The sequence below is a fragment of the Plutella xylostella genome, chromosome 25, assembly GCF_932276165.1.
Source record: "Plutella xylostella chromosome 25, ilPluXylo3.1, whole genome shotgun sequence".
Lineage (NCBI taxonomy): Eukaryota > Metazoa > Arthropoda > Insecta > Lepidoptera > Plutellidae > Plutella > Plutella xylostella.
In genome coordinates, this window is record NC_064005.1 from 4,095,314 (window position 1) to 4,110,157 (window position 14,844).

A 14,844-nucleotide genomic window follows, 5' to 3' on the forward strand; every position below is an offset into this window, starting at 1 on the left:
TCTCATATCGTCACTAGAAATTCAGTATTTCTGGGAACTAATTTGTACTGAAATATTCCTTATCACGTTATAAATCAAGCAACCCCTAACAATCGGAAACTAATTTAAATATATTATTACAGGTTTCAGGTGGTCTAAAGGTCGCCCTAAAGTTAATGTCCGGCCGAAGGTCGCGCAACTGTTACAACTACATTTAACATTTAAAAAATATGAAATGAAAAACTGGGTAATGTGAAAATTTGTAGTGTATTTCTCGAATGGCGTAGTTAGCTAGTTTGTATGATCGCAACTCAGAGAGGGGTCGCCAGCGTGGCCCGCTGATACACATCACTCAAGAATTCAATGATATAATGTACAGTGTGAGTCAATTTTTTTATTTCCATACTGTGTTCTATAATAGTAATTTATATATAAGTATCATATATAATTTATGCAATGTTAATGCATTTTACATAACAAACATCTCCATAGTGTACATACATACATGCGCACCCGGTGGCTCGCGCAGGGCTCCGCCGCCGCTACCACTCAAGATAGAAAAAAATATTAAGGCTACAGTAATATCATACAAATTAATGACTATTCCCTTACAAATTATCATATCTACTACTTTAGCATTGTTCTACTCAAATATGATCGAATTAACATAGTAGTTGACCTCGGTGTTGGCGCGCCACCGCGGCCGTGCCCGCGGCCCGCGCGGTCCGTGCCCGCGCTGGTCCACGCTGGTCCGTGGACCGAGGTGGTCCGTGGCCGGGCCCGGGCCGGGCCGCCGCCGCCGCACGGACCTGTCCCACACCCGCAGCTATGTATAAAAATCACACTGCTATAATTTTATAATAAATAAATGCCTATTTACACTATGTAACTATACAAAATGATAGTACGACGAAATTACATTTTTTTATCGAGCATCTAAGTGAAATGAAAATTTCATACAACAACCTACGGGGAGCCCGGGGGCAGCGCCGCCCGGGAGGCACAATCTAAACAAATTATTATCTCTCAAATTTTCCTATCATTTTTGTACAATTGTAATCAGCCGAAAGCTGTGTGCCCGATTAATATAATTCTCGGTGCTTCGAAATGCGATACAATCGACCATGCATCAACGATACAATACAACTTTTAACTTATTTAAACAATTTAACAATATTAAAAAATCCTAAAAGTAAACTAGTGACCTATATAAATGTTTTTTTGTTTGTTATAAAATACAAGTACAAGAAGGACAGTGCACTAGGGGCCCGCGGACTGGCGGCGGCGGCGCGGGCGGCGGCGTCGCCGTGCTCCACTACACTGCCGTTAGAGGTATAAAAAATTAATAACGTCATTAACAAAAATGTAATCGAATAGATAATATGAATACATAAGTGAAAATAAAATCGATCGCATTAGTCTAGTGGCGCGGCGCGCGGCATCACTTGGCGGGCGCGCGGCTGCTGATCTCCAGCTCGCCCAGCCGCTTCCACAGCTCGTCGCGCTCCTTCTCGCGCTTCTTCTCTCTGGAAATAACGTACGAAGGACAAGTTACTATCGTGTACGGTCACTGACGAACCGTCAATGTTTCAATAAATTTATAGGCGGTCCTTATCGTGTAAAACCTAAATTCGTATTTAGGTTCAGTGAAAAAGACTTTTACTGAAAAACCGCGAGCTTTGCTTCGCCTGATAAACCAGGGTATCAGCTTCCAGCAAATTTCGTGAAAAGCTGTTCAGTAATTTTTAAGTGAAAGAATAAAAACAAGTTTCGCCTTTATAATCCAACGAGATCCGTTTCTATGATAAGGTTTCTAAAACGATATAACCAACTTCCTGCACAACCAAACAAATATTACTATTGCAATACCGTTTATATGCCATTTCATTCTTTTATTACGATTAAGAGTTCTTTAAGATACGGTTCTAATGCCTGCATCCTTCGGGAGAATCCCAATAAAACCGTCTATAAAACCGAGTGGTGCAGTAAACGAGAAAGCGCAGTATATAAGATTGCGGGAACGCGCGCTCTAATATTGAAACTCAGCGATCACTTGTCAGTAATCAGCTAATCAGTTTTGTTTACTACCTGTTTATTTATAGTTCGAAAACGTGCAGACAACTTTAGTCAACAATCAACGTGCTAATTATATAGCAGACGTCTATTTCACACAGCAGGTAACGCCAATGACGGTCGGGCAGCTATCTAAGGAATGTATATGCGAGCCAACACGTCATACCGTTCATATTTTGTATGAAATATTGTGCTAAGAGAGTTATTGGTGCTAAAGTGCGCCAAACATGCGCCCGTCTGAGAGGCAAAGTCGTTCAAACGTTCCGTCATTACTAGTAACTACCAATTTGGCGTCACTACAAAGTGTATTTAAATGTTTCCGCGAATTATATCGTACCGTAATCCGCAATGGGATATAAAGATAGCTCATAAAGATAGTGAAGAGCTTGATTGACGTAATACTCGTGATAATTTCACGTTAGTATCGATTGTTCATAAAATTTTAAGGGATGTTAACTTAGTTGGTAAGCACCGAAATTCTACAATAAGCGAATAAACATCGGGACTAACTCTCTTAATGTTAATCTAGCTTTCAGTAAACATAAACGGCTTTAATATCTACCTAAACTACTTTCTATGTACTAAAGGGTGTTGTTGTTTATGCTTTTGTATAATTGGGGCGTAATGCTAGAGTTAACCTTGCTTGGAAAGTGACGTTGTCCTACTAATATTAAGTATTAGGTCGAGGTCCAATTGCTGTGGTACTTCGCCGCGCTGCGTTGTTTTCCACATATTTTCCAGTGTCATGTCTGTCAAAATATTGAAAACCACGCAGTGCGACGCCCATCACCAACGGGACCTCACGGCTGCCCTCGGCCAAACCTCACTCAAAAACAAAAGCCAACTCACTTCTGCCGCTCCGCCTTATAGCTGGCGGTGAGCTCGTCGAACAGCTTCGAGTTCATCTCCATGAACGTCTTGAGCACGTTGTACACGAGCGCCACGATGGTCTGGTTCCAGTGCTCCTTGCTGATGCGGTACAGCGCCGGGAACATGATCGGCATGATCACGTGGTTGTTCTCCTCCATCAGCGACATTATGTATTCGTTGTTCCAGAAGTACAGTGCGCGTTCCGCCACCTGGAAACGTGACAGATCACATTTTATACTAAAAATAGTAAATATGTATGTTATTTGTGTTACTAACACCACAACAGGGCAGAATATTTTCATAAAAACTGTTTAGCATTATTTACTTAGCCGGGAAATATTATATGGAAGAATATTTTTAAAGTTTGAAACACTATACACTAAAGTAATAGCAGGCCGCATACAGCATATTAATGGATTAATTTTGTACTGATGCAAAAGTGTAAACTACAAGTAATGTATCTTGGAATATCATAAAAATTGGAACTGCATCGCTAAAGACATGGTGGCATAACAGCATTCTTTCGATATAGGCATGAGGTCACCGTGCAGCCAATGATGCCACAAAGCCCTAGCACAGACTATAGGCGGACGTCGTAGATAAGGATCATACCTGAAAGTGTGGACTGGAGACGCATTTGGCGATTTGTCTGAAGAGGGGCTCCTGTATCTTGACGAACTGCGCCGGCTCGATCACGTCCAGGATCTCCTCGATCTCGCCCAGGAACATCACCTGCAACCGGAGACCATGCCTCGTTACTACTTATACCCTTATTGCTATAATCATATATACAGGTTGTTGTTGCAAAAAGGGTATAGTAAGCCGAAACCTACGTGTACCTACAGAATGTTATATAACTTTGTTGGTCAAATTGCATAGCAGCTGCCGCTACACGAGTTTGTTATCGACATAGATAAATGTCACTACACCAATCACGGCCCTGTGATTGTTGGATCGCGCATTAAACGTGTTTATCGACGTCTATAATGAACTTTAGCGGCCGCAGCTACCGTACCCCCACCGAACCGATTAGGAAACAAAAATACTAAGCAGCGCTGGCTGCCAATGCATGTCAAAATTCCGTCAGATACAACTGTCAGTTTGCAGCACAGGTTAGGGATTAAGAACTATCGATTGTTAATGTTCGATGGTGCTACGGTAGCAGAGTTAGTTCTAGTAGGTGTATGAAAAGTAGTAACGGTATTTTAAATGTGTTATAATTTTAGCTTATAGGCAACTAAACGATAGGCATATCAAATAAAACATCACGCTAACAAAATGAAACACTTCATTGATGGACACTATGTAGGTCGTCTGACAACAAACCCAATAAACTGGAAAGTTTTATAGCGAAGACATCTGACGTCTCCTAGACCAGACTATTCGACTTCACGCCGTTTCATTAGGATTTAATCGTCGGGTGTTATCATATTTATGTGCTCCCCATATTTGAGAACATAAAATCGGCTCATACAGACCACGCCCACCCGTACACATATTTATAGCTGGACAAATCGTAGATTCTTCAACACCTATAAAATATACGACAGTTTTCCTTAGATAATAAAACGCGACAATGTAGATAGCCGGTCTGTTGGTAGGCGGGGTGTTTACGCGTATAAGGAGAAGCCTCCCGAGCTGAGTCACGGTGTTGCTATTAGTGGGCGGTGGTTGGCCGTGTCGCGGGGTAAGCCGAAATATTCGTGACGTCACCGCTCACGTGTCTTGTCTGGTATGTAAGTACTGTTTATTACGATCATACTCATAAGTAAATAAATGTAATTAGGCAGTACTCAGTAATGGACAACATTTCATTTTCTTTACCCTATATTTTTATTAGCTATTCGGAAAGTTTATAAAAAATTAGAGGACCCGTATTTTTTTATTTTGTATATACATTAATTTTTGCATGTTATTTTTAACTTTAAAGTTAATTATTTTAAAACCGGAAGTGTAGTCACATATTAGGCTCAAATTTTATTTTTGTCTTTTGCCTTAGTCTCGAAAAAAACATAAATTACACTGACAAGTGACATTTAAACTTTGTTTACATGCCAACCAACAAATGGGTTATTTTCAAATGACATTGTAATTTCTGATGATACAAAGTACTTATCATGTAAAAAAATAAGCAGAACCATTTTTCAGAAGCATTTTTTCAGCTGTGTAGGCGGTGGCATTCTCTGGGACATATTATATAGAGGTCATCTCTTAATACGTACTAACCATTTTTATATGATAATTAAAAAAAATAGTCAGAAAGTGTCAGAACAGAATTTATGAAAATGACCCAAATAAACAACAACATCACGATAAAACGTCAAAGTCAATCAAAAATGAAAGTGACAGTTACTTTGTTTTTAAATCTATAGGCTTTGATCATCAAAATGCATCGCACCTGATGCATGACGTCATCAGCACTTTTTTACTATTTTATGAATTTCTCGAAAATGATACATCCAAAAAATACAAAATCATTTTTTTTGTGGCCTTTAGAGCTAAATCTCGAAATGGTTTTCGATTTATAGCAGCTTTAGTTTTTTGAAATGTTGTCCATTAAACAGTGTAATAGGTGATAACTTTTAAAAGGGTCGTATAGCCTAGCCTATAGCTGAGCCTGGTTTCGGCTGCCGTAGTTGTATTAATTTACTAATTAGAAATGTCTAAAACATCACTGAAATTAATTATACACCAGAATAAACATAACAACTTACATATTACAAACTAGGCAAGTGTCATCACTTTCTTCAATATTTATTATCTGCTAAGCAAATTGCCAAGCAATTTGCAGATCCATAAAAACACAATGGTCTATTTTTATTTATAACTCGGACAGTTTCACACAGTTCAGTGATTGGCCGGCTGCGAGTGGCTCCGACACACAAGGAAGTGTCACAACAATGCTGTCGGATTGATTATACTGATCATTGAAGAAGCCAACGTAAACAAGTCGACAAGATGATAAAAAAAATGAATAAACATAAAAATGGGAGTAGATTTCTTTCAGCTGATAATTTTTTTTAACAACAAAGATTTTTTGTATTATCTTCTATAATATTTCGATTAATTTTAGTATGGTCACGTAAACCTAAGTCATATTTAGGACGCGAAGCTAGTGGTACTCCTTGCAAGATACCTTAACAACCTGATAACTACGAGTATTATAAGTAGACAGAAGAAGTAAGAGGCCGTAAACACCGGCGTCATCACGCTCTCAGTGAGAGGGAGACGTCAGCAGTTTTTTTTGCAAAATGGCACTCACTCATCATGTGCTGTTCACAAACATTATATTGTATTTACCTCCTTCTGCGAGCAGGTCTTGGGCCAGAACTTGAGCAGGCCGCGCACGACGGGCTCCGTGAGCGTGGCGTCCTTCTCCAGGAACTGCACCACGCAGTACGCCAGCTGCGCGTGGTACAGCGACAGGCACTTCACCTGCGGAGATATGGGAATGTTGAAGACGAAAATTGGACTTAGGGTCCGATCCGACAGATCGGCTCGAAGAGGTGTGTAGAATAACATCATATTAAGAAAATGTGAAAATAGCAGATATTAATCTCCAGAATTCTCCAGAATACTCCAGCAAGTTCTGTCATCGTAAGCAAGTGAAATCAAAGTAGGTTCTAAATAATTTTGCAGATTATTTTAAAATCAACTGCATGGTGTTAATGGTGTAGGTATTTAAAGTGTGCTGTAGCAAAATAAACATATTTTCGACATGAAACCAATACAGTGTACAACGGTAATAATTAAGTTTTCAATTTATCATTAAAATCAAATACATAATAAAATTATAAGTAAAAGCAAAGTATTTTTTACCTTATGCAGCGGCAGCAGCACCTTGACGAGGAACTGCTTGTGCTCGCTCTTCAACGGCAGCGCGAACCCGTTTATTATACTGAAACAGACAACCCCACGTTAGCGGACTATGCCATAGAAACCATGTGAGAATGCCACCTGAGAGGGGTCAGGTTTCGTTGACACAGACTGTACATCAAAAAAAATTCGCCTATAAACTATTTAATCATAGCTTGCCGGATGAGAGAGGATTCTAATGTAAATGTATTGGTCGTTTGATGGACGATGTTTATGTTCATAAGACTTCACCCCCATTTCCTACGCTTTAATGTTAAAAGATTGATAATAAAGGTAAAGGTTGTTAAAACTGCTGTTAAACTTTCTGGATCTCAACTATTATAGTACTTAGCTATTATTAAATTAATTTAGGGATCGCAAGCTAGTAGTCCTAGTAGGTATAGTCGCTTTTATTCAATGAACTTCATGCTAAGCACTCTTAGATATTGGTCACTATTGCACCAGTGTAATTTATGTGGCTGAAAAAAAAATGTTTTCACGGCTTCTTCACTCACCTGCCAAGTATCTCAAGCAGCTCGCCCACGCCGTTGAAGTGCTCGGTCTCGTACACGAACCGCAGGAAGATGTTGTTGATCTGTTTCCGGATGAAGGCGCGCAGGCCGAGGAACTTGCCGTAGATGCGGTGCAGCACCGTCTTGAGGAAGTCGCGCTCGCGCGGGTCCTCCGAGTCGAACAGGTCCAGGAGCTGGGGGGGTGTGTCGGTGGTTAGAGATAAAATTCCACTAATATTAAGTACTAATATTGTAAGTGTGAGTGTTTGTATGTTTGTGACGTCTTCACGACAAAACGGCTTTTTAGAAGCTATTTGGATGCGGAACTTAAGCAGTAGACTCTTTAAAATAATTGTACATAGATATACTTTATTATTATTATATGAATTCGAGCAGTCTTAGCAGTTCACAAGTGAATGAAAATCGACAAACTTCTGTGTCCAGTTTCGTCAAAATTCTGTTTACAAGGGCGCTGGCATAATTTAGCACGACAGGACGACAGCGTCTGTGAATGACTGATATTGTGTTGTCGTCCGAAGCCTCTGGTCACCCAACACGCCGTCAGTAAATCCTATGTCAGCCGACAGACCACGGCCGACAAGGACTAATAGCTGACACCCTAGGCTTTCCTCATGTAGGCTGTTGTTGTTTGGTGACCACGAGTACGGTTACATAAAAAATTACGAAAACCAATTGGAAAAGTGGTTTGATTAAGATTTTGGCGGTGAATTCGTTTTATTGAATTATTCTTCAATGTGAGCTAAAAGATTTTGAGGAAAAATATAGCTGACGGAAAAGGCAGATGCAATTTTATCTCTTACAAAATATTTTTGATATCGGTTCAGTAAAGTTTTTGAGATTATTCGGTACAAACTACTACCCCGTTCGGCCATTTGTTCAGCCATCTCAACCAAAATAGATCTTAAAATTAGTTGATAAAATCTAATTTCCTTATTTCAATCTCGTAGGACGAAAATAAACGAACAATTCATAATTAAACTTTTAAGCAAGTTTACAAGTAATGTTTAGGTACCAGTTTTAAATCGGTCTGTTTTTCAAAGTCGATGTAACTTCGATATCCAGCGGTTTATGGGAGTATTCGTCCCGAAAGTAGTCTGGTTAATTAAAGAGTAAGATCACGATGTAATTACATTTTCATAGCTCCATCTACGATAGAAACTTATAATCTTAACTACTTTTACAACCCTAGCCAGAACGTGTAATGGCACGTGAAAACTTTTTTGTTTACGTGAAACTTTGAAAGAAGTGAAAACAGCAACATCTGCAATTAAACCCGGACAGTTCCCAGCGCCCGAGAACTGTTTTAATTGCACGTCTATACAACATAAGTACACCTTGGTTATACGTGTGTAGGAACCTTTAGTGGGGCAGCCGTGTAAGGGCTTCAGTCCATCTAATATAATGGTGAAGACGAGTATAGAATATAGGTATATATACAAATATATGTATATGTGCGACAGTGTTAAATCATTATCCGTTTCAAAGATCAAACCGTGTGGTTGCCCATGCGGAACTAATAAACGCAATACCTTTGAACACTCTAGAGGAGGCACAGAACTGATGAGCCGACGACACAAAGAATAAGTAATCTGATTGTTCCGAGAGGCAGGGACCTACTTATAAGTGCCTATGCGGTTATGCCGTATGACCTTGCGGATAACTACTGCGCTATGGCTATTTGATCACGTGACGTCCTATAGCCCAAAATATGGTCGTGCAATTGGAAATAGATCGACGAAATTTAATTATTGTGGGTCTAATTGTTGCTGGGGCAGAAACTGGTTCTTATTCTTAAAATTTTGCTGTCAGGTAGGTAATGTCCATGAACCTGCTGGATTGTCTATGTATTGTAGGATAGTTCCGTTCAAGGTATTTATAAAACGCAAAGGGCTACTTCCGAATGTTTCTACGGTCCTACGAGTCAGAGCAAAAATTCGTTAATAAAACATATCTGACTGAAGCCACACACAACAGATTTAGCACTAAACTTATGTTTAACATGAGTGTAGTTTTTGTGCTAGGAATTGTATCTGTGTGAATTGTGTAATTGAAGTTATCCATAACAGATTTCCTAACAATCAATAGAAATAGGCTTCCTCTAATCATTTAAAAACCTATACAAATATATCTCTAGATAGGACCTACAGTAGCCGCATTTTCAAATAATAATACGTTTCATTAAAAAAAGTAATATACATTTGCAAAGAAAAAAGTACTTATAGTATCATATGCCAAACAGATGAGAAATAGGGATCCAGTTCTGGTATGCATGTAAATCCCGCGTTCAAAATCGTAGAACTCAATATACATTGTTGTATATTTGCGCCTTGTTGTAGCACTAAATCGTAGATTTTGTTTATCTTTCAAATACATCTAAGTATTAGTTTTAAAGTTATCTGATAACCACAACAGTGATTTATTATTGATTTGTAAAAGCGACCGACACTATTAGATTATACACATTGTCATAACTATGTACTGGGCAGAGTCAATAGGTTAGCTCCAAGTATCGTAGTATTAGAAGAAACTATTTATCTGCGGTATTTTCCTGAACGGTTCAAATAATCGTCTATTCTGATAAGTCCAATTACATTCTATTGTTACTCAGTGCGGAGTGGAGACGCGGATATCCACGTGTTTTATTCATTTTTATATAGTATTTTTTATTTCAGTATTTGTCGTTCTCGGTTTAACTTATGAAATAATGTTATATCGATACATTCCTGCGGTTTATTTACTATGCAAGTGCTAGTCGCTTAGTCACAACTTATTTTTATCAACTTGTAAACAAAACATTGTTAGGATAGGATTGGACAGTTTTACTATGTGTTATGGATAGATTCATTATCTTATTCGTTTAGATTTTATACATTTTATGTAAGTAACTTCTTACTTTAAAAAATGCAATTTTTCAGTCTCGGATGCAAATAGTTATCTCTAGACTGAAAACTCGGCATGGGGCAAAAACTATCTATTTTTAGGCTAATCCAGTGTTACAGTGACGCTGATGCAACAAACTGTCGCAAAAAAATATTGGCATAGCATAATTTAAATGATAAGAGCATTTTTTCCATAAATAGGTTAGGCACCAAATAATTTTAGATTTGGACAGTTTAAAATAGGTATTCTGTGACCTCCTTAACTATAAAACGCTCATGTGTAGATGCTTGTATCATCATTCACCAGTAAAACCCAATACAATACTGCCAAACAAAGTTGTACATTACCTGCAGGACGAACTTTTGGTCGATGACCTTCTTCCCGATGGTGGGCTGGAAGTCGGTGGACTCGAGGAAGCGCAGGAAGAACTCGTACACCAGCTGCAGGTGCGGCCAGGACGCCTCCAGCGTGGGGTCGTCCTCCTCCGGGTCGAAGTCCGGGTTTTCACTCGGCGGCAGCGTGCGGAACAGATTGGCCGAAATCTGCGACAGTAATGAGGACTTTAGAGCTTGAAGATAAAAGTAGGATGTCTCTTTCCCACTCGCGGTTGTTTCATGGGAGAGAGCGAGAGGTCGCGCGTGTTATGGGCCGCAGTTTGGTGTACGCGCTTTAGGGAAGCTGGCTACCATGACTGGTGTTACAGTTAGTGTTCAGCGGGTATCGGCGCTGGTTCAGCACAAAGTGTGAAATGACATACCGGTGCAGGCATCCTAAAGTACCTACTTACATCCTAGAGAAGAGGCTTCGCCAAATGAAGTTTATTTATGGACGGTTTGGCCAGCATTTATTTCTCTACAGCAAGGCTGGCATGCGTCCGATAAATAGGCAAAGTCGAGAGTTCCTTATCTCAGAGGTGTAACCAGACTTTTTGCCGCAGGCATGCTAGACCACTAATTTATTTATTTCTAATACTTATATTATCTAACACCTAACACCTAATAGGTATAGACAGAGCATTTTATGTATTGTCTGTGATTTATTTATCTACCTAAGGTATTCCAGAGGTGTAGTATAAGAATCAACAACAGGCAGACTGCAGATAGATCAAATTTCTCCTAAATTAGGTATTACCAGTCCTTGAGATCGTGTTGCAAGATTTTTGATGGCTATATGTTTATATTTGTGTATGTAAGCTATAGACTGTTGTTATGTGTAGACATTTCTGCAGTAGCTGATTTCAGTTACGACTTCTGTTACAGTCCCCATTGCTCAGGTTAGGATGATGCAGCTCCAGCTGGTATGCCGTGTGTATCTAAGTTTATGGTAATTACCAGATCTCTCCTCAGTTTCATTACGTTAACTTAAAATTGAAATACTAAGCAGATAATTATAGTTATTTTCTTAAATAAATGGTTTGCGGTTTTACAGAGCTATTATTGCTTTGTTGCTATTTTTAATGAATAACCTCATTTCTTACCATCAGAGAAGCCAGGCAGAGCTGTCTCCGATAGCAAAAACAATTAATAAGGACACAAACTCAGTCCAATAAATAATATGAAAGAATGGTGATCATTCAAACTATTCACAACAAACTAACTAGTACAACTGAAAAGGTGCCAAATCAGTGATCTGCTTTGTAAAATGTCAAGAGATCAATAATATCCACTGCTAAATGTCTGTGATAAGATAAAAAATAGTTTCATTTACAAAGGTTTGTTGACCTTTGAAGACTAGCATAAAATTTAAGGATTTTTTTGTAACTGATCATTTGGGTCTCAGAACTTATGAATTATTGCAATGCTAGGGAACCGATTTGTTCTAAATTGAGGTGAATAAGCCAGATTAAATGAGACATTAAGAACGGCTAGTTTTTAAACATGTTCAATTTTAGCACAGTGAACATACCATTTTAATAATCTCTGGATAGACTGGCTCGGTGAGCACCCCGCGGCCCCCGGTGATGTACTCCACTAGTTCATTGAGGGTGGCACGTTTGATCTCCTTGCCCTTGAGGTCGGCCACTGGGTCCATGAAGTCAAACGCAACACAGCATTGCCGCAGTTTGCGCATAAATAACTCCTCCTGTTCGCTACTGGCCACGTCTGAAATCAGAATTATTGTGCTTTAGCACTATGTAGTTGGAATAAGTAAATGTATGATGATGAATTATGTGGTGTGGAAACATACTATAATCAGTTTCTAAGGATGTGTTGATGATATACCAACTGGGCACCAGTTTTTTTTTTATATTGAATGTTAGAGAGCTTGCCTATCTATTAACTGAGTAAAATGTAAATGTATGGAATGTAATAAAGGATTTTAATAATAAATTTATTCTAAAATAAATATTGTTCGTTTTATTATTATATATTTTCGCGAATGCTTTGTATCTCATTTAATGTAAGTTCCTATAGGTATTTCAGGATCTTTTGTAGCCATTATCATCCATAAATAATGTAGCATTATCATGATGATTATACTGAATTTTTTGAGATCAATTCAGTACCATGAGTTTATTTTATTACACACATACATACACACAAATCTCTCCTCTTTATAATATTAGTATAATGTAAACATACATCATTATGATTTCAATAATAAGTTAACAGTAGGTACATAACTCTACAGACTGCATGGTTAACAGTTTGAAATCAATTTCTCACTATCAAACAGAGATAGTGGTCACATATGCAAAGATGATAACAGTAATATGTTATCAATAGAACAAAAATGTGATTTTACTATAAATGTCTTGCTACTTGTCCAATGATAATGTTGATAGATCTTTTGATATGAGTACAGTCAGCCAGAGGTAAAGCTCAGGATATTATACTCATAACTGTGTATTGTGCCTATAGTTATATACAGTAAACTTCTACTCACATCAATAGAAATTACAATGAAAGCAATTGACACTTTAAAAGATTCAACTGGCAGCAGAGCAGAGCAGGGGCTGTTTAAATGGGTTCAAGATCTGCCCAAAGGTGCACAGAAGACAGATCAGAATGGCATGCTAGGCTGTATCAATAAAATAGGGAGAAAATGCAATGGTAAACTAGAGGTCAACAGTAACATAGATAGCTCCTGATCTACAACATAATACATAATATATATGCAGACATATTATAATGTTATTTAATGTAACTATTTCATGATAATGCTACAATTTGTTGCCTGTTTCCTGAAGAATTTCAGCCTATTATAAGCAACTAATTGATCAATGTCTAATGCCACATATTTTAATTGGTCCACTTTAACTGATTTATGTAGGTAAATAAATGTCACACCTACTCCACTGAAGTATTTCACTAACAGTAAAATTGAAATTAAGGCATTCCAAGCAGCCACATTATACTAGAAATCACATAACCTAATTATTGATGTCAATGACATACACTGGGTCACTACAACAAGTTGTTGAGTCAGGTAAAACTGAAGGTATCAATGAGTGAGTGTGTGTGGTGTGAGCAGTCAGCAGAATGCTGGCGGCAGGCCGGGGGGGCCGGGGCAGGCTGCGGGAGGGAAGGGGCATCACCTTTGAGCAGGGGCAAGGCCTGCAGTTCCACATCCTGCGTATTGCGGTATCTGGACGATCCCTGGGATTTCTTGGTCTTCTTCTTCAAAGACCGCTTGGCGAAGGGATCAATCCTGTCCACAAACGTTCCCGAAGACATCTTGGCGATATAAAATTGTTCCAAATGACAAAACGTCGAGCGCGATCAATGTGATACTTGTTTTGATTCCCTAATCAGAGTCATGATCCAGCCAGCTCTATGAGACGAACGCGCACTTCCCGTGAGGTCGCAGCACAATATTACAAGCCTAAACAAACATTCCTTCGTCACTCATGACGGTAATGGAGAGATCAAACTCAGGCCATTCTTTACACACTTCAAGATTCCACAACAGTTACGTAAGTTTATAACGTCTATAACACCAAAATGACACAATAACAAAACCCAACAATTCGATTCACAAATGATAACTTTATTTTCTGAGGCGTGTCGCGAATAGCAGAAGGCAGAAGTCACATATACATACAAGCCTCGTGTAATATCAGCCGGTCAGTCAATGACAATATATTTCCCCGCACTAATCGTCCCGGAATATTGGTTGATTTAACTTTAGAAACACTTATAACTGCAAAACAAGTTGGTTATAATCCGATTTGGACGCGATGAGATACTAAACGGGTGATGACACGGAGCAAAATTTAACACCAAAAATCTATCACCGTATTCTCGCCATCGCTCACCATCCGTTTCAAGAGCAAAACTGGACGCATTTTAACGCGAATCATGAGATTATTCCGAGATATTGCACTTTCACAGGGTTTATTATATATTTCTGCGACTTATTCCACTGCGAAAAACGATTAATTTTTAAAAGATAATAAAACTAAAAGATTATCATCACTGGTTATAGCTGCGAAAACGCTATACTTATAGAAAAAGTACCTATTTCTGAAAATAGATGGAGATGTATCGGAGCTTTCGTAGTAGTCGTGCAATTACTTTTTATTTATATTTTTGCAGTAAAGCCGTTAATAGGCTAAATCAATATTTAATAACTCAATTATAATTTAATAAAGAAGATTAAAATATGATGTTAGCGGTTTAACTGCTTTAAACTTAGATTTTAATTAAATGGA

General features: G+C 38.5%; 1 protein-coding gene across 1 annotated transcript; it reads right to left on the reverse strand.

The window, feature by feature from the left end:
- Window positions 1-227: 227 nt before the first annotated feature.
- LOC105382355 (serine/threonine-protein phosphatase 2A 56 kDa regulatory subunit epsilon isoform) lies at window positions 228-14,646 on the reverse strand. Its single transcript, XM_048630298.1, has 9 exons — window positions 13,729-14,646; window positions 12,096-12,292; window positions 10,538-10,732; window positions 7,293-7,483; window positions 6,742-6,820; window positions 6,223-6,357; window positions 3,535-3,654; window positions 2,902-3,131; window positions 228-1,505 (listed from the first exon to the last, which is right to left on the reverse strand). The coding sequence occupies exons 1-9, from the start codon at window positions 13,865-13,867 to the stop codon at window positions 1,421-1,423; spliced, it is 1,371 nt and encodes a 456-aa protein (XP_048486255.1). The 5' UTR covers window positions 13,868-14,646; the 3' UTR covers window positions 228-1,420.
- Between the last annotated feature and the right edge of the window lie 198 nt (window positions 14,647-14,844).